Here is a 24,998-nt window from a genome sequence, read left to right on the forward strand (position 1 = left end):
CGTAACTTAATACTTTATTCGGACTCCCATGACAGCACCACGAGAGAATTACAGAGATGTAAAACTAATTTAGGGAGGGACTACAGCCTGCAGCACCCTTAGCCCAAAGGTGAGATCTGAGGAGGCACCCATGTCTAACCGATAGTGGTTAAAAAAGGTGGAAGGAGATGACCAGGTGGCCGCCTTACATAACCAGATGGTCAATTGACACTTCCGATCTCTCTGCCCAAGATGATGCCACAGCACGAGTGGAATGCGCCCTCAAATTCTGTGGAGCCGGACCGCCACCTGCTGTGTAGGCAAGAGAGATAGCCTCCCTAATCCACCTTGCTAACGTGTGTTTTGATACTCTACAACCTTTCCTGGGACCTTGGAAGGATAGGAATAATGCATTCTCCTTTTTCCAAGGATCCGTGGCTGATAAATATTTAAGTAAGCATCTCCTAACATCTAATGCCTGAAGTTTTTGTTCCTTAGGATTGGTCGGATTAGGGAGGAAAGAAGGCAGAACTATCTCTTGTGTCCTGTGAAAGTGTGATGCTACTTTGGGAAGGTATGCCGGGTCCGGCCTTAGGATTACTCTATCCTGTAAGAACTCTGTGTAAGGAGGCAATCTGGAAAGTGCCTGTATGTCGCTTACTCTATGTGCGGATGTTATCGCTACCAGAAAAGCTGCCTTAAGAGATATAATCTTTAATGACGCCGAATCCAGAGGTTCAAATGGTCTGTCATGGCTGTAAGGACTAAATTTAAGTCCCAAGGTACACATCTGTCTTTGTGTATGGGTCTCGATCTAGCCGCTGCTTTGATGAACCTCGCTACCCAATAGTTATTGGCAATATCACATGCAAACAGGGCCCCTAAGGCTGAAACCTGTACTTTTAATGTACTTGTGGAGAGACCCAATTCGAGACCCATCTGAAGAAATTCCAGAATTTGTTTCGTGGGAATTCCGTCCCTGACATCAAACTGAAAGGTGGACAGGAATCGCCTCCATGTTCTAGCATAGATGTTTGTGGTAGTTTGTTTTCTGCTTTTTAGGAGGGTATCAATTAAATTTTAGGAGAACCCTCTATCCTTTAATAGTGTCCTCTCAAACACCACGCTGTCAAATGGAGTCCCGCTACCTGTGGGTGGCTGACTGGCCCCTGGTAGAGGAGATTCGGAAGGTTCAGCAGTACCCAGGGATCGCATACAGACATGGTCCTCAACCATGCGAACCAGGTCCTCCTTGGCCAAAAGAGGGCAATTAATATGACCCTTGCCCGATCTTCCCTGATCTTCCTTACTACCAGAGGTAGGAGATTTAATGGCGGAAATGCATATGCTAGAGAGAAGTCCCATCTTATCAGGAGGGCATCCACTGCCAGTGGATTTTCCCTGGGATTCAGAGAGCAGAACGAATTTTCTTTCCTGTTTTCTCTGGTGGCAAAGAGGTCTACCTCCGGCTGACCCCATTTGCGGACAATCTGGTGGTAAATATCCATGTTTAAAGCCCATTCTCCTTGCTATAGGGCCCTGTGGCTTAGAAAGTCTGCCTTCACGTTGTCTTTTCCCCTGATGTGGAGCACAGTTAAAGATCGAAAATTTTTCTCGGCTATCTGAAGGAGACTGTAACAACCCTGCTGGCATCACGGCATGGCCTCCCATCCCCAGCGCACCAACTTACTTTCTCCTTCAAACCATGCTGTGAAATCTGTCTGTTGCCAGCCCTGAGCTCCATGTGCTATGCCTCTTGTTTTCCTGCTTGCTCTCCATGTTTCCTGACTGTGTGTATAGGGGGGCGGCGCCTGAACTCTCTGGTTCTTATGCGGTCTGGGTGCACCTGTGTAATCTGTCCCTGACCAACCACCTGGAGCCCTTGACTATTTAGTTTCGCCACTCCCACTGAAACATTGCCTGAGCAATGTCTATACTCAGTTAGTATTCCGCTGCTGAGCTAGCCAGGCCCTGTTCTGTTTGTCTCCTTCTCTGGAGGATTCTCTAGTCTTGCTTTGTACCCTGTCTGCCTGCCGGGAGGCTGAATATCCTGGCCCCTGAGTCTTTGTCCCTGTGCCTCTGTCTGAACTCAGTCTTACCTCTGTCTGTCAGTCTCCTTGTTTGTGGTTCCTTCCCTGCCGTGTCTTTCCTTGTGTCCTCTTTATCTGTGCATCTGCACGGCTCCCTAGCCGCTCTGTCTGCACGGCTCCCTAGCCGCTCTGTCTGCCCCGCACTCCTGCGGCGCTGCCTGCTCCGCACTCCTGCGGCGCTGCCTGCTCCGCACTCCTGCGGCGCTGCCTGCTCCGCACTCCTGCGGCGCTGCCTGCTCCGCACTCCTGCGGCGCTGCCTGCTCCGCACTCCTGCGGCGCTGCCTGCTCCGCACTCCTGCGGCGCTGCCTGCTCCGCACTCCTGCGGCTCTGCCTGCTCCGCACTCCTGCGGCTCTGCCTACCTACATCTCCTGTGTGAACAGGTCCAAACCTGTTCTCTCATATACCACACCTTCCTGCTTATATCCATACCTGCATCTCCTGTGTGAACAGGTCCAAACCTGTTCTCTCATATACCACACCTTCCTGCCTAGATCCATACCTGCATCTCCTGTGTGAACAGGTCCAAACCGGTTCTCTCATATACCACTCCTGCTTGCCCTGTGTCTCCAAGCCGTGTCCGCTTGCCCAGTGTCTCCAAGCCGTGTCCAGTGTCTCCAAGCCGTGCCCGCTTGCCCAGTGTCTCCAAGCCGTGCCCGTTTGCCCAGTGTCTCCAAGCCGTGTCTCCAAGCTGTGCCTGCCTGCCAGTGTACCAAACCGTGCCTGCTTGCCCAGTGTCTCAGCCTGCTTGTCACTCGCACCTGTCCAGGTGTCCTGTTCCCGAGTGGGATCAGCAGCCACAGCCAGACACCACCCTGGAGTGGCACCCGGCAGCTACCTGCCGCACAAGCCTGACCTCACCATCAGAGGCTCCAGTGAAGACCAAGGTAGCTGTCGCAGTCACGCCCCTTCCAGGGTAGTCTGGTCTGTGGCACAGTTGGGCCACAACCCCCGGCTCGCGCCATTCAGCCAAGGCGCGAGCGTGACAGTTTGCTCAGGCCATGGTCCCCGCTGAGTCCCATGTCTTTCCGCTTGCGGAGCATGATGAACTTTCTCCCTGCCAGTATGAGCAACCAGAGGAATTTGTTCCGTCCTGCGTGGTACCGGTCGTGGAGACCTCTGAACCAATCATCATCTCCAATGCTCTCTACAATCAGCTCCTGGCCTATGAAGAGCACAACCCAGCAGACCCGCCTAGGTTCTATGGGGACCCTAAAGAGTGCCAAGGGTTCCTGAAGAGATGCCTGCACTACATCCTGCAGAATGCAGCTTGTTTCCCCTCTGATCGGGTCAAGGTGGGATACATCATGTCCTACCTAGCTGGTGATGCCTTGATGTGGATCTGTCCCCTTTGGGAAGCAGGGGATCCTGTCGTCATGAGCCTGGGGGCCTTCCTGGTGGCCTTCCGTAAAGTGTTCGACATGCCTCGTCCAGCTGCTCTTGAAAAGTCTTCCCCTCCAAGCTTCCAGAGACAAGAGGAACCTGTGGGTGAATCGTCTCAACCTCCTATGACTGTCCAGCCATCACCCGTTCCACAGTCTGCCGATGCGGCCACCCATGCAAGATCCAAGAGGTCTAAGAAGAAGAAGCGGGCCAAGTTGCAGCCGGAATCTGGCCTCTGCCCTGTGAAGCTCGTACTCCAGAACCCTGGGCCAGTAGGAGAGGCTGCCCCTGGTGAGAGTCCTCCCTCTCCATTAAAGCCTATGACTGTTTCGTTGCCTTCTGGGAGCTTTGGGGTGTTCGAGCCACCAGCCACACAGAGTCGGTGTGTGGTCTCCATTCTTCAGCTCCAGAACCCGGCATGGGCATCATCTAAAGGTGGCCGAGCCCTCTTTGAGAATAGTCTAGTCCTGCAAGGAAAACTACAGCTCCAGGTCGGAGCTTTATACACGAAGAAGTTCATCTTCCACCTGCTGACTGGTATGCCCATGGGTCATTGTGATCCAGAGATTCTAGCACCCATTTATGTCTGGAAACCTAGCAGGGCACCGTGCTTGAAACAATCAAGTGACAAGAGGTGTCTGGTTCCCTTGCGTCGCATTCAGTCAAGGTCGTCTTCTTCGCCTGGTTTGCTAGTCGCCGAGTCAAGGTGTGAGGGTGCCTCTGAAGAGGGGGAGGCGGTCTCAGTCTCCTCACACATCCCCAGCGACTATACCAGTGTTCTGCTCCCAAGAGCACCCCTGCCTCTTGATTGTCTTCCCCAGGATAAAGGGCTGAAGATGGATCCAGAGTGTATGCCTTCAGCTCCCCTGTGGCCTAGGGGTGAGGGTCCCAAGACAGAGCTTCTCTCATCCTCTAACCAGAAGGATGTGGTTCAGTTTTTTCAGGGTAACAGACTGAAGTGGCTCCCTGTATGTATGCCTCCAGCTTCCATTTGGCAGGTGGGTGAAGAGGTTGGAACAGTGGCCTACGTATCTCCGTTCCTCACCAATCGGGAGGAGGAGGTCCAATTTTTCTGGCATGTTGGGCTGAAGTTAGACTCAGTGAGGGTGTCTGCTGTTTCTAGTTGGCCGGCTGATGTAGGGGTCAAGTCTGAGGCTTCCAGGTCCCTGCTTTCTTCCACTCTGGAGGAAGAGATCCAAGTCCTTATACCCTCGGTGTTGGAAGCTGACTCCATCGGGCACCAAGAAGCTTGGCACCCTGGGATTCCTGATGGCACACATATTCCACCCTAAGTGAAGGATGTCGTGTCAACCTGGACTGTGTGTGGTCCCATACTCCTTCAGATCATTCTGGCAGGCTTGAGGAAGAGGGGCCGTAAAGGGGGGGTACTGTAACAACCCTGCTGGCATCACGGCATGGCCTCCCATCCCCAGCGCACCAACTTACTTTCTCCTTCAAACCATGCTGTGAAATCTGTCTGTTGCCAGCCCTGAGCTCCATGTGCTATGCCTCTTGTTTTCCTGCTTGCTCTCCATGTTTCCTGACTGTGTGTATAGGGGGGCGGCGCCTGAACTCTCTGGTTCTTATGCGGTCTGGGTGCACCTGTGTAATCTGTCCCTGACCAACCACCTGGAGCCCTTGACTATTTAGTTTCGCCACTCCCACTGAAACATTGCCTGAGCAATGTCTATACTCAGTTAGTATTCCGCTGCTGAGCTAGCCAGGCCCTGTTCTGTTTGTCTCCTTCTCTGGAGGATTCTCTAGTCTTGCTTTGTACCCTGTCTGCCTGCCGGGAGGCTGAATATCCTGGCCCCTGAGTCTTTGTCCCTGTGCCTCTGTCTGAACTCAGTCTTACCTCTGTCTGTCAGTCTCCTTGTTTGTGGTTCCTTCCCTGCCGTGTCTTTCCTTGTGTCCTCTTTATCTGTGCATCTGCACGGCTCCCTAGCCGCTCTGTCTGCACGGCTCCCTAGCCGCTCTGTCTGCACGGCTCCCTAGCCGCTCTGTCTGCACGGCTCCCTAGCCGCGCTGCCTGCCCCGCACTCCTGCGGCGCTGCCTGCTCCGCACTCCTGCGGCGCTGCCTGCTCCGCACTCCTGCGGCGCTGCCTGCTCCGCACTCCTGCGGCGCTGCCTGCTCCGCACTCCTGCGGCGCTGCCTGCTCCGCACTCCTGCGGCGCTGCCTGCTCCGCACTCCTGCGGCGCTGCCTGCTCCGCACTCCTGCGGCGCTGCCTGCTCCGCACTCCTGCGGCTCTGCCTGCTCCGCACTCCTGCGGCTCTGCCTGCTCCGCACTCCTGCGGCTCTGCCTGCTCCGCACTTCTGCGGCTCTGCCTGCTCCGCACTTCTGCGGCTCTGCCTGCTCCGCACTCCTGCGGCTCTGCCTACCTACATCTCCTGTGTGAACAGGTCCAAACCTGTTCTCTCATATACCACACCTTCCTGCTTATATCCATACCTGCATCTCCTGTGTGAACAGGTCCAAACCTGTTCTCTCATATACCACACCTTCCTGCCTAGATCCATACCTGCATCTCCTGTGTGAACAGGTCCAAACCGGTTCTCTCATATACCACTCCTGCTTGCCCTGTGTCTCCAAGCCGTGTCCGCTTGCCCAGTGTCTCCAAGCCGTGTCCAGTGTCTCCAAGCCGTGCCCGCTTGCCCAGTGTCTCCAAGCCGTGCCCGTTTGCCCAGTGTCTCCAAGCCGTGTCTCCAAGCTGTGCCTGCCTGCCAGTGTACCAAGCCGTGCCTGCTTGCCCAGTGTCTCAGCCTGCTTGTCACTCGCACCTGTCCAGGTGTCCTGTTCCCGAGTGGGATCAGCAGCCACAGCCAGACACCACCCTGGAGTGGCACCCGGCAGCTACCTGCCGCACAAGCCTGACCTCACCATCAGAGGCTCCAGTGAAGACCAAGGTAGCTGTCGCAGTCACGCCCCTTCCAGGGTAGTCTGGTCTGTGGCACAGTGGGGCCACAACCCCCGGCTCGCGCCATTCAGCCAAGGCGCGAGCGTGACAGACGTTCCGTTATCCGCATCAGGGCGTCGGAGCGAGTTCCACCTTGGTGGTTGACATAGGCTACTGCTACCTGGTTGTCCGAGAGTATCCTCACATGATGGCCCTGTAGGTACATAATGAGTTTTTTGACTGCCAACTCAATCGCCAATAGCTCCCTCTGGTTAGATGAGGTCTCAGCATCGGAGTCCCAATGTCCCTGTACCACTATGTCCCCATATCGGCCCCCCAACCAAAAGGACTAGCATCTGTGGTTACAATGCGGGTTATCTGCGTCACCCAGGGAACCCCCGAGGCTAAGTTTCCGTCATTGAGCCACCACCTAAGAGGTGTAAGAGACGAGGGGCTTAGCAATACTTGACCCTGTAAGGAGCCTTCTAAGGCCCTGCTATTAACCAGGACGTCTTTCTGAAGGGCCCTAGTGTGGAATTGTGCCCACTTGACTGCTGGGATACATGAGGTTAGAGAGCCTAACAGAGACATGGCCTGCCTGAGAGTCATGGAGGGATTATCAATTGCCCGAAGAACCTGCTGCTGTATCTGTTGTAATTTATCTAATGGTAACAGACACTGCTGAGTTTCTGAATTTAATAGCAAGCCTAGAAACTTCTGGACCCTTAAGGGCTGAAATCGGGATTTCTCGTAATTTATTATCCATCCGAGGTTCTCTAATCTGGACTTAGCTCGCTCTATCTGGGATAGACAATGGCCCACCGAATTTCCCACAATCAAAAAATCATAAAGTATGGGACAATTAAGATGTCAACTTCCCGTAAATGAGCCATAACTTCGGCCACTATTTTTGTAAATACCCGGGGCACTGCTGAGAGCCCAAAGGGAAGGGTCAAACAGAAGAAGAAAGAAGGGCTCTATACTGATAATGATGGACTATACCGTCTATTAAAACCGCCACTCTCAGGAACTGCTGGAAATATGCGTGGATAGGTACATGATAGTACGCATCTTTCAAGTCCACGACTGCCATAAAACACCCTTCAAACAGCATTTTTATTGTTGAATTGATGGATTCCATCTTAAAGGTGCGATTAACCAAAAACTCATTAAGGAAACGTAAATTAATAATCGTTCTAAATGTTTTATCCGTTTTTTGGATTAGGAATAAGGGAGAGTAAAACCCTCTACCTCTCTCAGATTCCGGAACCTCTATCAGGACGTTTTTCTGGCACAGGCTCAAGACCTCCGCTTCTAAAGCAGCTTGTTCGAGGGGTGAAGATCTTAAGGGAGTTGGTTTAAAGGTTTCTCGTGGGACCTGAGTGAACTCCAACCTGAGCCCGGTGGATATTACATTGCGCACCCAGTCACTATTGGTGATCTGTAACCATGCTGGGAGGAAGGATGACAGTCTACCCCCCACTGGAATTGCTAGTCATTGATTCTGTCTCTTTCGTTCTCTCGACGAGCGCCTGAACATGAAGCCCGTACCTCTTCTTCTTATTCTATCCTCCCATCTGGGATGGTCTCTATTAGGTGAAGGATTACGCCTTCTCCCCTGACCGAATCTCCATCTATTAAATGGACGTCGGTAGGACGCAGACCAAAGATTTGGGAATTTTTTTCTTATCGTCCCTGGCCTTCTCAAGCAGTTCGTCCAGGACTGCACCGAACAAATATTCCCCCTCACACGGGATAGTACAGAGTTTCGCCCTGGATTGAATATCTCCCGGCCAGCACTTTAGCCACAGGGCTCTACGAGCTGCATTAGAGAGTCCTGCTTCCCTGGCGGTCATTCTTACTGCATCAGCCGAGGCATCCGCTAGGATGCTGGATTATTTGTAGGGCCCCAAGAATTGTCTGTCTAGACATTCCCTGTTTTAACTGCGACTCTAACTGGTCCAACCAGACCATCATGGACCTGGCCGTGCATGTTGATGCTACTGCTGGTCTTAAGGAACCGGCTGCCATTTCCCAGGTATTTTTAAGGAAGGTATCTGCCTTCCTGTCTAGAGGATCTTAAGGGACCCCATGTCTTCAAAGGGTAGTGAGGACCTTTTTGATGCCTTCGCAATGGCTGCATCTAATTTGGGGGCCTTGTCCCAAGTATTCACTATCGGATCGTCAAAGGGATATCAACGCTTGAGGGCTGGTGGTAGCGACCCTCTTTTATCTGTTTTTTTCCACTCTCTGGGGATCAGATCCTGAATTATTTCATTCAATGGGAAGACTCTTCGCTTCCTCTTCTCCAACCCCCCGAACATGACATCCTGCATGGATAACTGGGGCTTAGGCTCCTCCACTTCCATTGTCCCTCTGACTGCTTTTACTAGCTTGTCTACTCAGTCAAGCGGCAGACAAAACCGACCAGAGTCCTCTTCTTCTGAGGACGAGGGAGATGAAACATGGGAGTCCTTACTTCTCCTCCATTCTGCCGAGGAATCGGACTCTACCGGGTCCCCACCCCTTAAACTTTCTGGTTGGGACAGGGATTTTAGGGTTTCCTTCATCTCTGCCCTGACTATGTCCCTTAAACTCGCAGCTACCACGGGCGACTCTTCCGCCACTGTCTGCTGGATACAGGGGGGACACAACCTTTTGGGGCATGAGTCTGGTAACGGGCATGCACAGAGTGCGCATTCCCTGTGTTTGGTTTTACTCGTAGCTTTCTTCCCCTAGAATAAAACACAGAAGGAGGCCCCGTCACTGAGTGAACATTCACGAAGATCACTTACCAGTGCCACAATTAAGTACCGGAGAATGAGGTGGATTTTTCTCAGTCGATGCTCCTGTCCGCCTAGAGGAGCCTTTATGACTGGATTGGTCACTTCGTCCTGCACGCTCCTTACTGTCACAGGACTCTTTCTTCTTCTGTTTGACCTGCCGAAGGTCATCCAGGGGCAGCAGTGATGATTGTCGCTGCTGCCGCCGTTGCTGCTGCTGCTCCTGATCGCTCTCCATTACTGCTCGCAATAATGTGGCCAAGGCAAGGCACCCATCTAGGGTCCTGCCTATATAACCCTCCTCCGGACAGCAGATTTTCCTCCTGCCGCGCCCTCCCCCCTAATAGGGCTCCCCTCCCCAGCTGGCGCCGCTCCTGGCAGGAGAACCGGCGCTTATCGGTGTCTCTCCGATGGGCGCCGCCATCTTGGGTCCTCGCGCCTGCGCAGTGGCGCCACAGACCCGGAAGCGCCCCCGGCTCCGCCCCCTGACGTCACCACGACCGGAAGTCACGCGGGACGCCCGGGCACTCCAGTGTGCAGCGCTCCCCAGCCTCAGCACCCCGCAGCCGCGCCGGCCCCCCTGACCACCGCGATTGCACCACCGGAGCTGGGAGCCCCCGGGGGGCATACTTACCGGCGGCGGCTTCTTCTACGGAGAGGGACCTCCTCCGGACGCCGCTCCCTGCCGCACACGCCACCACCGTGCCACCCATCCTGGGCCACCGTCCTCCAGGAGCTCCGCACCAGGCCGAGGTAGGAGACCCCCTCGCTACCTGCACCGGCCGGCCTGGGATCCGGTGTTCTGTAGGATCCCGTCCCCTCAGGAACAGGAAACCAACTAATGCGTGGGAGAGGTGCCGCCCTTTTGTATCTCTAGGTTTCCTGTTCCTGAAGGGGGGATCCCCTCTCTCGTGGTGCTGTCATGGGAGTCCGAATAAATAACAGACAGGGAAAAATAACACTTAGCTTGCTCTGCAGTCATGCACCGGACTGCAGAGTAAGGCACCCGAACACAGCTTCCAACAGAATAACCACTGCTCCAGATAGCTTCTCTCTTCAGAAGGGTTGGCTTCCAAATGACCTGAATTACCAACAGAGAGCTGCAGCACCAGGTGGCCTTATAAAGGGAGGTGAGAGGGGCACCCACCTACATAGATAATTAATACAATGCAGTAACACCAGCGGCCACTGAGGGGAAAAGCCCACCAGCAGACTCACTAAACTTGTAGTAACACCAGCGGCTACCGGGGGCAAAAACCAATATTAACCTCCGAGGGTCAGAAAGGAAAAAGGTTTATATAAGATAGCCCAGACTCTGACACAGATCCAAAAATGGATCATGACACTCTGTCAGTCACCGGGGGTGACATCATAGAGTTTACATCCGGTCACTGGGTCTGTTCCCAGCCGGACTGAGCTGCGGTGAGATCCCCACCAGCACTGAGCACTGTGAGTGCTCACGGCTCATGGTGCTAACGGGGATCTTACCGAAGTCACTGCAGTTAAACCTGGATGGGAACGAAGTCTCAGTGACCGGAGGTAACCTCTATGACGTTACGCCGTCACTGATACTGCGTTCCCAGAGGCTCATTCATCAGTGGTTCTCAGCCTGGACAGTTGCATCTTGGCACCGTCCAGGTTGAAAACTAATTATCCCCCAGACATGGATTATGTAGTGGGACAGAACGACAAACAGGTATGGTATATTGTTGTTTTTTTATTTTTGTTTTATTACAGGAGAATGAGGGCTTATGTGGTATAGGTGCTTGGTGAGTATAACTGTTAGCTTTACTTTTTTATTTAAAAACAACAAAGTTTTGTTGAATTTTTAATAAAATACTTTATTCTGGCTGTGTCTTTATTTACCATGTAACTATAGGATTAGTAATGGATAGGTATCTATTAGACACTTCTTCATTACTAAGCCGTGGGCTTGATGTAACCTGACAATACAAAGGTGACATCAACCCCACAAATATGAACCCCACTTGCACTGCTACAGGTCAAGTGGGCAGAGCTTGGCAAAGCGCCAGAATTGGCGCATGTAATAGATACAGTCATATGTTAAAGTTTGGGCACCCCTATTAATGTTAACCTTTTTTCTTTATAACAATTTTGGTTTTTGCAACAGCTATTTCAGTTTCATATATCTAATAACTGATGGACTCAGTTATATTTCTGGATTCAAATGAGGTTTATTGTACTAACAGAAAATGTGCAATCTGCATTTAAACAAAATTTGACCGGTGCAAAAGTATGGGCACCCTTATCATTTTCTTGATTTGAACACTCCTAACTACTTTTTACTGACTTCCTGAAGCACTAAATTGGTTTTGTAACCTCATTGAGCTTTGAACTTCATAGCCAGGTGTATCAAATCATGAGAAAAGGTATTTAGGCTATGTGCCCACGGTGCGTGTTAAAACGCACACCAAAAACCGGACTCCTTCCCAGAAATCGCGTTTTTTCCGCGCGATTTCACCACGATTTTACCGCGATTTCACCGCGATTTTCGTGTGCGATATTCAAGCACTTTCCAAGCGATTTGAAGCATCGCTTGGAAAGTGATTGGCAGGTTGGTCACACTCGTCAAACATAGTGTTTGACAAGTGTGACCAGGTTTTTACTATTGAGGCCGCCTATGAGGCATCAACAGTAAAAGATAGAATGTTAAAATGCTAAAAAAAATAAAAAAAATCGGGGTATATTTACCTTCCGACGTCCCGCGCTGCATTCCCGGGCCACAGCGTTCCCAGTAATGCCTTGCGAGACCTGTGATGACGTAGTCTCGCGGTGCTATAGCGATCTCGCGAGACCGCTAGAGTCACGCGAGACTACGTCATCACTGGACCGTGCCGCAAGGCATTACTGGGAACGCTTAGGCCGGGAATGCAGCGCCGGACGCCGGAAGGTAAATATACCCCAATTTTTTATTTTTTATTCTTTTTTTTTACAGGGGTATGGTACCCAGGGCCTGGAGGACAGTCTCCTCTCCTCCACACCGTGGGTACCAACCGCACATGAGACACTTAACTTCCCGCATGGTGGGCATAGCCACATGCGGGAAGTAAGCGATTCTCATGCATTCCTATGGGTGCGGAATCGCGGCAATTCTTTGCGATTCCGCACAAAAGAATGAGCATGCTGCGATTTTTTCCGCAATGCGATTCCGCCGCGGAAAAAAGCGCAGCATTAGCACAGCATGAGCGGAATGCCATAGGAATGCATGGGGGGAGTTTTGTGCACGATTTTTAAACGTTTTCGCTGCGTTTTCGCGCCAAAAATCGCGGCAAAAACGCTTAAAAATCGCTACGTGGGCACACAGCCTTAAGGTGGCCACTTGCAAGTTGTTCTCATATTTGATTCTCCTATGAAGAGTGGCATCATGGGCTCCTCAAAACAACTCTCAAATCATCTGAAAACAAAGATTATTCAACATAGCTTTTCAGGGGAAGGATACAAAAAGTTGTCTCATAGATTTAACCTGTCAGTTTCCACTGTGAGGAACATAGTAAGGAAATGGAAGAACACAGGTACAGTTCTTGTTAAGCCCAGAAGTGGCAGGCCAAGAAAAATATCAGAAAAGCAGAGAAGAAGAATGGTGAGAACAGTAAAGGACAATCCACAGACCACCTCCAAAGACCTGCAGCATCATCTTGCTGCAGATGGTGTCACTGTGCATCGGTCAACAATACAGCACACTTTGCACAAGGAGAAGCTGTATGGGAGAGTGATGAGAAAGAAGCCATTTCTGCAATTACGCCACAAACAGTCACCTGAGGTATGCAAAAGCACATTTGGACAAGCCAGTTACATTTTGGAAGAAGGTCCTGTGGACTGATGAAACAAAGATTGAGTTGTTTGGTCATACAAAAAGGCATTATGCATGGAGGCTAAAAAACACACAGCATTCCAAGAAAAACACTTGCTACCCACAGTAAAATTTGGTGGAGGTTCCATCATGCTTTGGGGCTGTGTGGCCAATGCCGGCACCGGGAATCTTGTTAATGTTGAGGGTCGCATGGATTCAACTCAGTATCAGTAGATTCTTGACAATAATGTGCAAGAATCAGTGACGAAGTTGAAGTTACGCAGGGGATGGATATTTCAGCAAGACAATGATCCAAAACACCGCTCCAAATCTACTCAGGCATTCATGCAGAGGAACAATTACAATGTTCTGGAATGGCCATCCCAGTCCACAGACCTGAATATCATTGAACATCTGTGGGATGATTTGAAGCGGGCTGTCCATGCTCGGCGACCATCAAACTTAACTGAACTGGAATTGTTTTGTAAACAGGAATGGTCACAAATACCTTCATCCAGGATCCAGGAACTCATTAATAGCTACAGGGAGCGACTAGAGGCTGCAATTTTTGCAAAAAGGAGTATCTACGAAATATTAATGTCACTTTTATGTTGAGGTGCCCATACTTTTGCACCGGTCAAATTTTGTTTAAATGCAGATTGCACATTTTCTGTTAGTACAATAAACCTCATTTGAATCCAGAAATATAACTGAGTCCATCAGTTATTAGATATATGAAACTGAAATAGCTGTTGCAAAAACCAAAATTGTTATAAAGAAAAAAGGTTAACATTAATAGGGGTGCCCAAACTTTAACATATGACTGTATGCCTTTTCTGGGCAGCTGCGGGCTGCTATTTTTAGGCTGGGGGGGGTCAATATCCATGGCCCCTTACCAGCCTGAGAATGCCAGCCCCCAGTTGTGAGTTTAGCAAGGCTGGTTGTCAAAAATGGGGGGCACACAGTTTTAATTTAAATATTTTTTTTAAAAAACAGTGCGAGGGCCCTTGTATTATTTATAACCAGGCTTGCTGAAGATGACAACTGAAAAAGGCAGGCCCCAGCTGTGAGTTTTGCCTGGCTGGTTACAGAAAATACCGGGGAACCGTGCCATTTTTTTCATTTATTTATTTATAGCGCAGGCGGTGGCTGATGAATACTCCCATCAGCAGCTTCTGCTGTCATTGTTATTAACAGCAGCCGGAGTAGGCTGATGGGAGTAATAGTCCCATCAGCCATTGCTTGCTGTCTCTTTTATTACTTAAAAGTAACTCATCATTCTCCCTTGCTTGCGCCAACAGAGCAGGGTAGAATGATGAGAGCCGTGTTCAGCATCCGGCACTGGGGAACAGTGCTTACTGTAACGTTTCTTCCTCGGTGCCCATCCGTGTGGAACTGATGCGGCACATGGTTGCCACATGTATTACAAACACGGACAATGACGTCTCGGGTACCGGAAATATCAGGACGTGTGAAAGATGCCTTATAACGGGTTTTATGTTTGGCTGCTGCACACACTAAAAATCGCTTTTTACTGCAAAAAAAGTTTTTGCATCACCACATTTTGAGAGCTGTAATTTTTCCATATTTTGGCCCAGAGAGTCATATGAGGTCTTGTTTTTTGCAGGACGAGTGTGTGGTAAAACTGATAGGGCAGTTTTATTCTTCGGGTCAGTACGATTACAGCAATACCTCATCCACTTTTTTTTTGTTTTGTTGCTTTTATACAATAAAAACTATTTTATAGAAAAAATTATTATTTTTGCATCACTTTATTCTAAGAGCTATAACTTTTTTATTTTTCCGCTGATGGAGCTGCAAGGCGGCTTGTTTTTGGCGGGACAAGATGCCATTTTCAGCGGTACTATATTTCTATCCATATTTTTGATCGCGTGTTATTCTACTTTTTGTTCAGCAGTATGAGGATAAAGCATTGTTTTTGCCTCGTTTTTCTTTTTTTTTTTTAAGGTGTTCACTACAGGGGTTAACTAGTGGATGCGGCGATACCAAATATGTTTACTTTCATTGATTATAGATTTTTTTTCATACAAATTTATTTAGAGATAGAATATACCATATTTTTCGCACTATAAATCGCACCAGACCATAAGACGCACCTCAAATTTTGGGGTGGAAAATAGAAAAAAGATTTTTATAAGATGGGGGTCCATCTTATTGTCCGAATTTAAGGTACCGTATATACTCGTGTATAAGCCGAGATTTTCAGCCCATTTTTGGGGGCTGAAAGTCCACCTCTTGGCTTATACGCGAGTCATATACCGGGGTGGGGGGTGGGCGGGGGAGTGGAGCGGGGGTGTCAGAGAACCTACTCACCCCTTCCTGGCACGTCTCTGCAGCCCGTTTCTCCCTCGGTCGTCTGCTTCCTGCATTCAGCGGTCACGTGGTACCGCTCATTAAACTCATGAATATGCTCATATTTATGAGTTTAATGAGTGGTACCACGTGACCGTTGAAAGCAGGAAGCAGACGACCAACGGAGAAGCAGGGGCTGCAGAGAAGACCGTGCGCCAGGAGGGGGCGAGTATGACGGGGCAGAGCAATATTCATCTGTCCCCGTTTCATTGCCGTGCCTCCGGGTCCTCCTGCTGTGACTTTCAGGTCTGACGGCACTGCTGAACGTTGCTGAATGTCACTGCAGAGACTCGGGAGACAGAGCGGTGGATGGCGATGGAACAGGGGCCGGTAAATATCGCCGGTGCCGGGGGCTCAGGACACCGGCACGTGGCCCCCAGCGATGGAGAGGTGAGTATGCCATTTTTTTTTTTAAATTGCAGCAGCAGCAAATAAGGGGTATTTATAGAGCATCTTATGCGGCAGCATTAACCCTTGTGCATCAGCATATTATGGGAGGTATTTATGGAGCATCTTACGGGGCAGCATTAACCCTTGTGCAGCAGCATATGGAAGGTGTTTATGAAGCATCTTATGGGGCAGCATTAACCCTTGTGCAGCAGCATATTATGGGGGATATTTATGAAGCGTCTTATGGGGCAGCAGCATATTATAAGGGGTATTTATGGAGCATCTTATGGAGCAGCATTAACCCTTGTGCAGCAGCATATGGGGGGTATTTAAGGAGCATCTTTTGGGGCAGCATTAACCCTTGTGCAGCAGCATATGGGGGGTATTTATGGAGCATCTTATGGGGCAGCATTAACCCTTGTGCAGCAGCATATGGGGGTATTTATAGAGCATCTTCTTGGGCCAGCATCAACCCTTGTGCAGCAGCATATGGGGGGGGTTTATCTATGGAGCATCTTCTTGGACCACCATTAACCCTAGGCTTATACGCGAGTCAGTAAGTTTTCCCAGATTTCTGTGGCAAAATTAGGGGGGGGGGGGATTCGGCTTATACACGAGTATATACGGTATCTTACCTGAAGGCTGGTGGTGGTAGAGCGGGATCACAGGAGGCAAGATCCCTTCCTCAGGAAGCCGGCGGCAGCAGAAGTGGGGCAATGCTGCAGTCTCAGGGTGCGATGCTGCCGGTCCGGTGTCGGCGGTGAGGCAGAGCATGGAGCAGGGTCCCTTCCTAAAGATACCGGCGGCAGAAATGTGGGGAAGCCGCGGCCCGATGTCCACGGCCAGCAGAGCCGAGTGCATCACCGGTTTCTCGGTGGCCATCTTCCTGAGGCCACACGTGCGCAGACTGAGATTTTGGTGTCCCTCGGCTTCAGGAAAACGGCCACCAAGATCTCAATCTACGCACGCACAGCCTCCGGCAGCCATTTACCTGAAAATGAAATCCGCAGAGATCTCAATCTGCGCCCTTCGCTGCCTCCGGTGGACAACAGCTTCAGGAATATTTCCGCAGGAAAACTGGTGATGCACTCGACTCTGCTTGCCGTGGACACCGGGCCGCGGCATCACCGAATTTCTGCCACCGGATTCTGAGGAAGGACCCTGCTCAGGTGCACTCTGCACCACCCACTGCTGACACCATGCCTCAGCATCGCCACACCTCTGCCGCCGCCGGTTCTGCTGCTACACCACTGCTGCAACCCCCTGGTAAGCCTGCGTTTGGACTATAGCACGCACCCCCCATTTTCCTCCCAATTTTTTTGGGGAAAAAGTGCGTCTTATAGTATGAAAAATATGGTATATTGATTTTTTTTTATTATTGATTTTTAAAATATTTTTACAATTATTTAAAAAAAAAATTTAAACTTTTTTTTAACTTTTTTACTTTGTCCCACTATGGGGCAATGACTTTTTGCAGGCTGATCGCTTCTATAGCATGAAGATGAAGCAGCATCTGCATGCTATAGAAACTGTCAGCTTTGCACTGAGAGAGAGACTCTTGCCGATAATGCACTGCGCATGATCAACAAGTTTTCTAGCTCTGGTGACGCAGATGTCAACATGACGACATTGGGTCACCATGGCAACAATCGGGATCCCGCGGCTGTCTTCTTCTGAAATGCTGCGATCATTTTCGATTGCAGTATTTCGGGGGTTAAAGTGCTTGGAGCGGTCTGTGCTGATTCTTACAGCTGACACCTGGTGGCGATTGCCCGCGCACCCCCCCTGTGATCATGGGCGATCACGATGATGTAATGATCCGTCCATGGTCAAATAGGCCCAGGCTACATGGATGGATTGTTACATCTGATGTCAGAAAGGGGTTAAATTCATTCCACTAATTTGGCACCATTTACTTTCATGGTAGTGACACTGTACAACTCTATTAGTTATGGCTAAAAACACCTGCCCATATTAATTAGCCTTTGTACACCAATTAAATGGCAACATTTGTCCCTAGGTTATTAAAATAGCTTACTACATCAAGATTATTTTGAACAGTCATACATTTGTGTCACCAGCTTGACTTCGTTAAACTAGTCTAAAAAAAAAAAACAGCTATAAAATGTCAATTTTTTTGAGTGGGAAGACAAACATCACACATTTGTTAGGACTTTAAATTAACTGTGCAATTTCTGCCAAAATAAAGTGTTAACTGAATAAAAGTGAATAAGAAACCGGTTTATTAAGTTTCTGATAAACATTTTCTGATTTCAAAGAAAAACCTATTACTGAACTATGTGCTACAGTTCAACATCATGATCCACCTCACCGTTGGTTTAGATGACTTCACTGCTCTCAAACAAGCTACAAATTGCCTTCAAATCAGCCCTCACCTCTGCTAAACAGACCTATTTCACAAACCTTGTATCATCATTATCCCACAACCCAAAACAACAGTTCAGAACATTTAACGCTCTCCTCCGCCCACCACTGCCAACCTCCAACTACCCTCATCTCTGCCAAGGACTTTGCCACCTACTTCAAAAACAAGATCGACCAAACAAGACAAACCTCTACTGTTCCACCACCCAAACCATGCCACATACCAGACCTCTGCCCTTCCCTAATAACCTCCCTCTCCAACATCACTGAAGGAGAGCTTACTCATCTCCTTTCCAAATCACACCTCACCACCTGTGCACTTGACCCCATTCATTCCCACCTGCTCCCCAACCTTACTAACACGCTCATCCCAGCCCTAACCCATCTCTTCAACCTATCGCTATCTTCTGGTACCTTCCCCTCTGCCTTCAAATATGCCACCATCACACCCATCCTCAAAAAAACAATCCTTCACCCAACTGCTATGCCCAGCTATCGCCCCATATCACTGCTCTCATTTGCTTCCAAACTCCTTGAGCAGCACGTCCATGCTCAACTTTCCTCCCACCTCCCATCTAACTCCCTCCTTGACATCCTCCAATCTGGCTTCCGCACTCACCACTCCACTGAAACTTCCCTGACCAAAGTTACTAATTACTTACTCACAGCCAAAGCGAACAGACAGTTCTCCATCCTCCTCCTTCTCAACCTGTCCTCTGCCTTCGACACAGTCGACCACTGCCTACTGCTACAGATTCTTTCTTCCCTTAGCATCAAAGACCTTGCCCTGTCCTGGATTGCCTCATACCTTTCTGACCACACATTTAACGTTTCCCACTCCCACACTACCTCCTCATCCCACCCTCTCTCTGTTGGAGTTCCCCAAGTCTCTGTCCTGGGGCCCCTACTTTTTTTCTATCTATACTCTTGGCCTAGGACAACTCAAAGTCCCATGGCTTCCAGTACCACCTGTATGCGGATGACGCTCAGATCTACCTCTCTGGCCCAGATGTCACCTCTCTGCTGTCCAGAATTCCGGAGTGTCTATCAGCCATATCCTCCTTTTTCACCTCTTGCTTTCTAAAACTCAATGTAGACAAAACTGAGCTCATTATCTTTCCTCCATCTCACGTATCTTCCCTACCCAATCTATCTATTATGGTAAACGGCATCACGCTCTCTCCCGCATCTGAAATCCGCTGCCTCGGAGTAACTCTCGAGTCTGCCCTGTCCTTCAAACCACACGTCCAAACTCTTGCCACCTCCTGTCACCTCCAACTCAAAAATATTTCCAGAATCTGTCCCTTCCTCAGCCCTCAATCTACTAAAACTCTTGTACATGCCCTCATCTTCCGCCTTGACTACTACAACACTCTCCTCTGTGGCCTCCCTGCTAACTCTCTTGCACCACTCCAGTATGTCCTCAACTCTGCTGCCCGACTAATCCACCTCTCTCCTCGCTACTCCCCTGTCTCTCCCCTCTGCAAATCCCTCCACTGGCTACCAATTCCTGAACGAATCCAGTTCAAACTTCTAACACTGACCTACAAAACCATCCAAAACCTGTCCCCTCCCTATATCTCTGAACTAATCTCCCAATATCTTCCCTCACGTAATCTTCGATCCTCCCAAGACCTCCTACTCTCCTCCACACTTATTTGTTCTCACACAACCTCATCCAAGATTTATCCCGAATATCCCCCATCCTCTGGAACTCCATGCCTCAACACGTCCGGTTATCTACCACCCTCGGATCCTTCTAACGGAACCTGAAAACCCATCTTTTCAGGAAAGCCTACAGCTTGCAATAACCATTCTGCCACCTCACCACCGCCCGATCTGCCGCTGCCTCATCACCACCAGAGCTGCTGCACCCCCGACCTTCTGTCTCTTCCCCACTATCCCGTAGAATGTAAGTCCGCAAAGACAGGGTCCCCTCCCCTCTGTACCAGTCTGTCATTGTAAATTTGTTTACGGTTAACGATATCTATAACTTTGCATGTACAGCACCATGGAATTAATGGCGCTATATAAATAAATATAAAAGCAATGGAATGAAACACAAAATGGAGAAGATCCAGATTAGATATTGGAAAAAACACTATAATATTATATATATATATATATATATATATATATATATATATATATATATATATATATATATATATATACACATATATACACATATATATATATATATATATATATATATATATATATATATATATATATATATATATATACATATATATACATACACACACACACACACACACACACACACACACACACACACATATATATATACAAAAGTGGTGGAAAATGAAAGGGCTAAAATCCTGGGGGACTTCAAGATCCAGACCGATAGGCAGGTGTTGGCTAACCAACCAGACATTGTGATAGTAGACAAGGATCAGAAGGCAGCAATGATAATAGATGTGGCAGTGCCAAGTGACGGTAACATCAGAAAGAAGGAATTTGAGATGTTGGAGAAATACCAGGGTCTCAAAGGAGAACTGGAGAAGATGTGGAAGGTGAAGACAACAGTGATTCCAGTGGTGATGGGAGCACTTGGAGCAGTAACCCCTAAGTCGGAAGAATGGCTATAACAGATCCCAGGAGCAACATATGAGCTCTCTCTCCAGAAAAGCGCAATACTGGGAACAACTAAGATCCTGCGCAGAACCCTCAAACTCCCAGACCTCTGGTAGAGGACCCGAGAATGAGAAAGGACAACAAAGACCACCCCCATTGGGGTGAGAAGGACTTTTTTTTTTTTTTTTTAATTAAGTCTCCTCAATATAAGATTATAGTGAAACGTCTCACAAAACGTTATCAATCTGCTCAGCTCCTTTTGCGCCATGAACGCCACGTTCAGTATCTGGTCAGTATTTTACCTCAGTATTCATAAGCCAAAACCAGGAGTGGTACAATCAGAGGAAAAGTACAATAGAAACACGTCATCACTTCTGTATTTATCACCCACTCCTGGTTTTGTCTTACATATAATGATGTAAATACTGACTGAATATTGAACGTGTGTCTGCAGATTAGTCAGCATTTTCATGGTGACTGGCTCCTTTTAACTGCATTAAATAAAAAAAGACATACAAGAAATGACTCACATCTTGGATAAGGGTCTCTCCAATGAGCATGGAAAAAACATCAGTGAAAGTCACAGGCTGTCCAGCGCTCTTCTTCTTCCATAAAGCTTCAACATAGCGTTTGATTTTCTGAGGCGTTAGTAAGAGGAGGGGGCTGTAACTGACATTGTGCATGAGCTCTTGATTGATTTCTTTTGGACCTTTCTTTGGGAACTCAGGGTGGGAATAAAGTGTAGACATATACCTGCAATACAGTATGAGAGGTCATAAATGTTAACATTTTACAAAACAAAGAAAACCCACCCAAAAGACGTTGTTTCCCCATAACACCACCACACCTTATTTGCCGCACTGCCTCAGCTACATGAAATCGGGCTGAGTTTCAAAACCAGACACAGCCACTAGACAACAGTTTGTGCACAAGAATTTATAGAAATTAAAACACTAGTGAAATAAGTGGAACAAATATATAAAAAACACCCACACATACAGTAACACTGTAAAACCATGTAAGTCTGATCATATGTAACAAATTCATCTTTAAACTTGTAGTTAATAGCCAATCTATTGTAGTATTAACTGGTTCAGAGCCCAATCTTCTTGTTCTAGTTGATTGCAGCTTAAATGTCTGCCTAGATGTTCACCTTTCCCTTCACGTGTACAGCTTTTAGCGAAAGGAAATTGTTCTCTGCCATTTGAAATATCCAGTTTGCCACCTCCATCAAGGAATTGTATCGACTTAATTCGTGATGAGTGACGCAGGCCACCGTTACCCGATTGTCTGAAAAGATTCTCACATGGTGACCTAAGGAATAAAGTACCTTCCATACAGCGTGTTCTACCACCAGTAACTCTTTAATGTTTGATGAAACCGACGACTTTTCTCCTGTCTAATTTCCCTGGAACAGGTGATCCTCCAAATGAGTTTCCCATTTCTTTGGGCTTGCGTCTGTAGTAATTATCATTGATATTTGGATTACCGAAGGCACTCTCCTGGCTAGATTCTCTTTTTCTACGTTCAACCATCAAAGGGAATGAGTTGCTATTGGGGATAATGTTAGTCTCCCTTCCAGACGTCCTTTCAAAGTGAATATTTTCATTTAAATGTCCTAATGCAAAACTTGGATATGAAACTGGACATATAACACTGCTGTGATACATGAGGTCAGAGAACGCAGCAAAGACATAGTATCCCTGAAAGTCATGGAGGGAATTTTGACTGCCTCTGATACCTAGCTGCATGTTTTTTTTCCATCTGGAAGATGACATTCTGGATTTATGGAGTCCAGCATAAGGCCTAAAAAGACTTGTATTCTTTCTTATGGGCTTTAGTTTGTTTTTTTTAGGTTTAAGCGCAACCATAAGTTCAAGGTGGTGCTGATCTAGGGCCGGACTGGGACAAAAAAGCAGCCCTGTTACAGAAACCAACATACTATAACACTCCCCACTGCCAATCAGTGAATTATTGCTATACTTTGTAATGTGCCTCAGCACGCTCTGGAAGGAGTTGTTTGAAGAGCCACATGTGAATCGTGCCACAGTGCACATAATCAACTAGGGATAATGAGGGTCATATTGCTGTGTGGGCCCACACGGCAATAGTTAAAACCGCCAGCCAATCAGAGGCTGGCAGCTGACGTCAACGCGCACGTCGCCAGCGTCTGACGTCATTGTCAGTCGCTGTCAAGTGCACGCTTTCAGGTTGGGGAGAAGATCGCTTGCCGCTGGAGCATGGCAAGGTAAGGAGAAAGGTGTGTTTTTTTTAATTAGTACTGAAAGCGGGAAGCCGGCAGGATAGACAGGGCAGGATTCGAGATACTGGGGGCAAGATTGGAGATACTGGGGGCAGGATTGGAGACACTGGGGGCAGGATGAAAAGACACTGGGGGCAGGATGAAAAGACACGGGGGCAGGATGAAAAGGCATGGGGGCAGGATTGGAGACATGGTGCGGGATGGAGATAGATGGGGCTGGATCATGGGGCAGGATCATGGGGCAGGGTTGGAGACAGATGGAGCAAGGTTGGCGACAGATGGGGCAAGATCATGGGGCAAGATGGATATGACGGAGACAGATGGTGCTGGATGGGGAGATCATATGGGGCAGAATGGATACTCATGAGGGCAGGATGGGAGAACATATGCCTGAAGCCAGGAATGAGACACACGGGGGTCAGGATGAGGGATATTATTACCATAGGGGCTAATTAAGGGATATTACTGCAGTGATGGATTTATTTTATTTTTTGAGTATACTGTTTTAAATGTGGGGGCGGTCCTGTTACTATGTAGAGTGATACTATGTTGCCTTTTTTTCTTCATGTGGTGTAATGGAGAAGTTGGGAAAAAAATAAGTAATGTGTTCTGCAAGCAGAGCTCTAGATAACTCTGTTATTACCTGCAGAGACGAGCCCTGGCTGGAAGAAGTGATGGCGGTCTGTGCTGGATGAACGATGAAAAGCGAAGATGAAGGACTTCACCTAGAGACGTCACTGGTGAGTCAGTGTGTTACCTATACACTGACACTATACACTGTATACTATATACAGAGGTCCTGTGTATAATGTCACTAGTGATCACTGTATTACCTGTACATTATATACAGAGCTCCTGTGTATAATGTCATTGATCACTGTATTACCTGTACACAGACACTATATACTAAGTACAGATCTCCTGTGTATAATGGCACTTATGGTGATATACATCTCAAAAATCCAGCAATAGAAAAAACCACCTTCAAAAGCAACAATATATCCAAAAATCTGCCATTAATCATGCAGGACAAAGAAGGCCTAGGCAAATAGATAAATTCATAAAATATTTAACTTATTATACACACATAAAAATTGTATAAAGGAGATTTCCAAAAATTTGCCAGGATAAAATAGATACACCAAAATTCAGAATAAACAGTAATGCATTCTATACAAAAAGCACTTATTAATTCCACCAAAATTCTGGACAGAAAAAAATGTTTTTTTTTCTTTTTTGAAGCGCTAGATGTAAAAAAAAACTGCTCACAAACAGTACTTAATAATGCAGTTCAGTGCAATTCCCCTAACAAAAAAGTGCAGTGTATGCAAAGTGCTTTTTAAAACACTAAATGTAAAAAAACTGCTCACAAACAGTACTTAATATAGTTCAATGCAATTCCCCTATCAAAAAAATTTGTGCAATATATGCAAAGTGCTTTGTGCCAACATCAACCATCAGGAACAAATCATATATCATCATTTGCTTACTGCACTATTAAATGATCCCGTAATCTGACTTAAATGACCGGCATTGTAAAAAAGAGAATCGCTATATTACTAACACAGTATCAGCTATTGCATGTCATCGTATGCTTAATGCACTATTGAATGATTGAATGATCCCGTGAACTAGCTAAATGACCGACATAATGAGAAAGAGAATCGCGATATTACTGACACAGTTTAAGCTTGTAACTTACATGAATGCAACTGTTGGTGCTTATATCCTCCTGGCCACCCTGACAGCGTCGTTTCGCCAAGCTGGCTTCCTCAATAAGGGGCATATGTGTGTGCTGTGTGAGCGCTCATTTATAAATATTCCCGCAATCAGCTGTTTCAAATGTCAGCGTCTCCGGCATCTTATTGCGCTTGTGCAGCTCTCTGAACTTCTCCTAATGAGAAAAACTGACTTCCCATTCTCCGCTCTTGGAACGCAAGCGTGAAATGCTCTACGTCACCACACAGAGCAGGAAGGGAAATCTCCTTGTTTATACAATTTTTATCTGTGTATAATAAATAAAATATTTTATGAATTTATCTATT

The 24,998-nt window shown here is 47.9% G+C and overlaps 1 protein-coding gene across 4 annotated transcripts in view; it reads right to left on the reverse strand.

Annotated features, from left to right (window-relative positions):
• Window positions 1-24,998, reverse strand: part of PLA2G4A (phospholipase A2 group IVA) — a 320,423-nt gene that overhangs the window by 134,430 nt on the left and 160,995 nt on the right. For all 4 annotated transcript variants that reach the window (XM_073582532.1, XM_073582533.1, XM_073582535.1 and 1 more), the window contains one exon: window positions 21,221-21,443. In XM_073582532.1, the coding sequence (XP_073438633.1) occupies window positions 21,221-21,443 (223 nt within the window). The remainder of the gene's footprint in view (window positions 1-21,220; window positions 21,444-24,998) is intronic.

Source organism: Dendrobates tinctorius, unplaced genomic scaffold, assembly GCF_039654945.1.
Source record: "Dendrobates tinctorius isolate UK_male_01 unplaced genomic scaffold, ASM3965494v1 ptg000072l, whole genome shotgun sequence".
Lineage (NCBI taxonomy): Eukaryota > Metazoa > Chordata > Amphibia > Anura > Dendrobatidae > Dendrobates > Dendrobates tinctorius.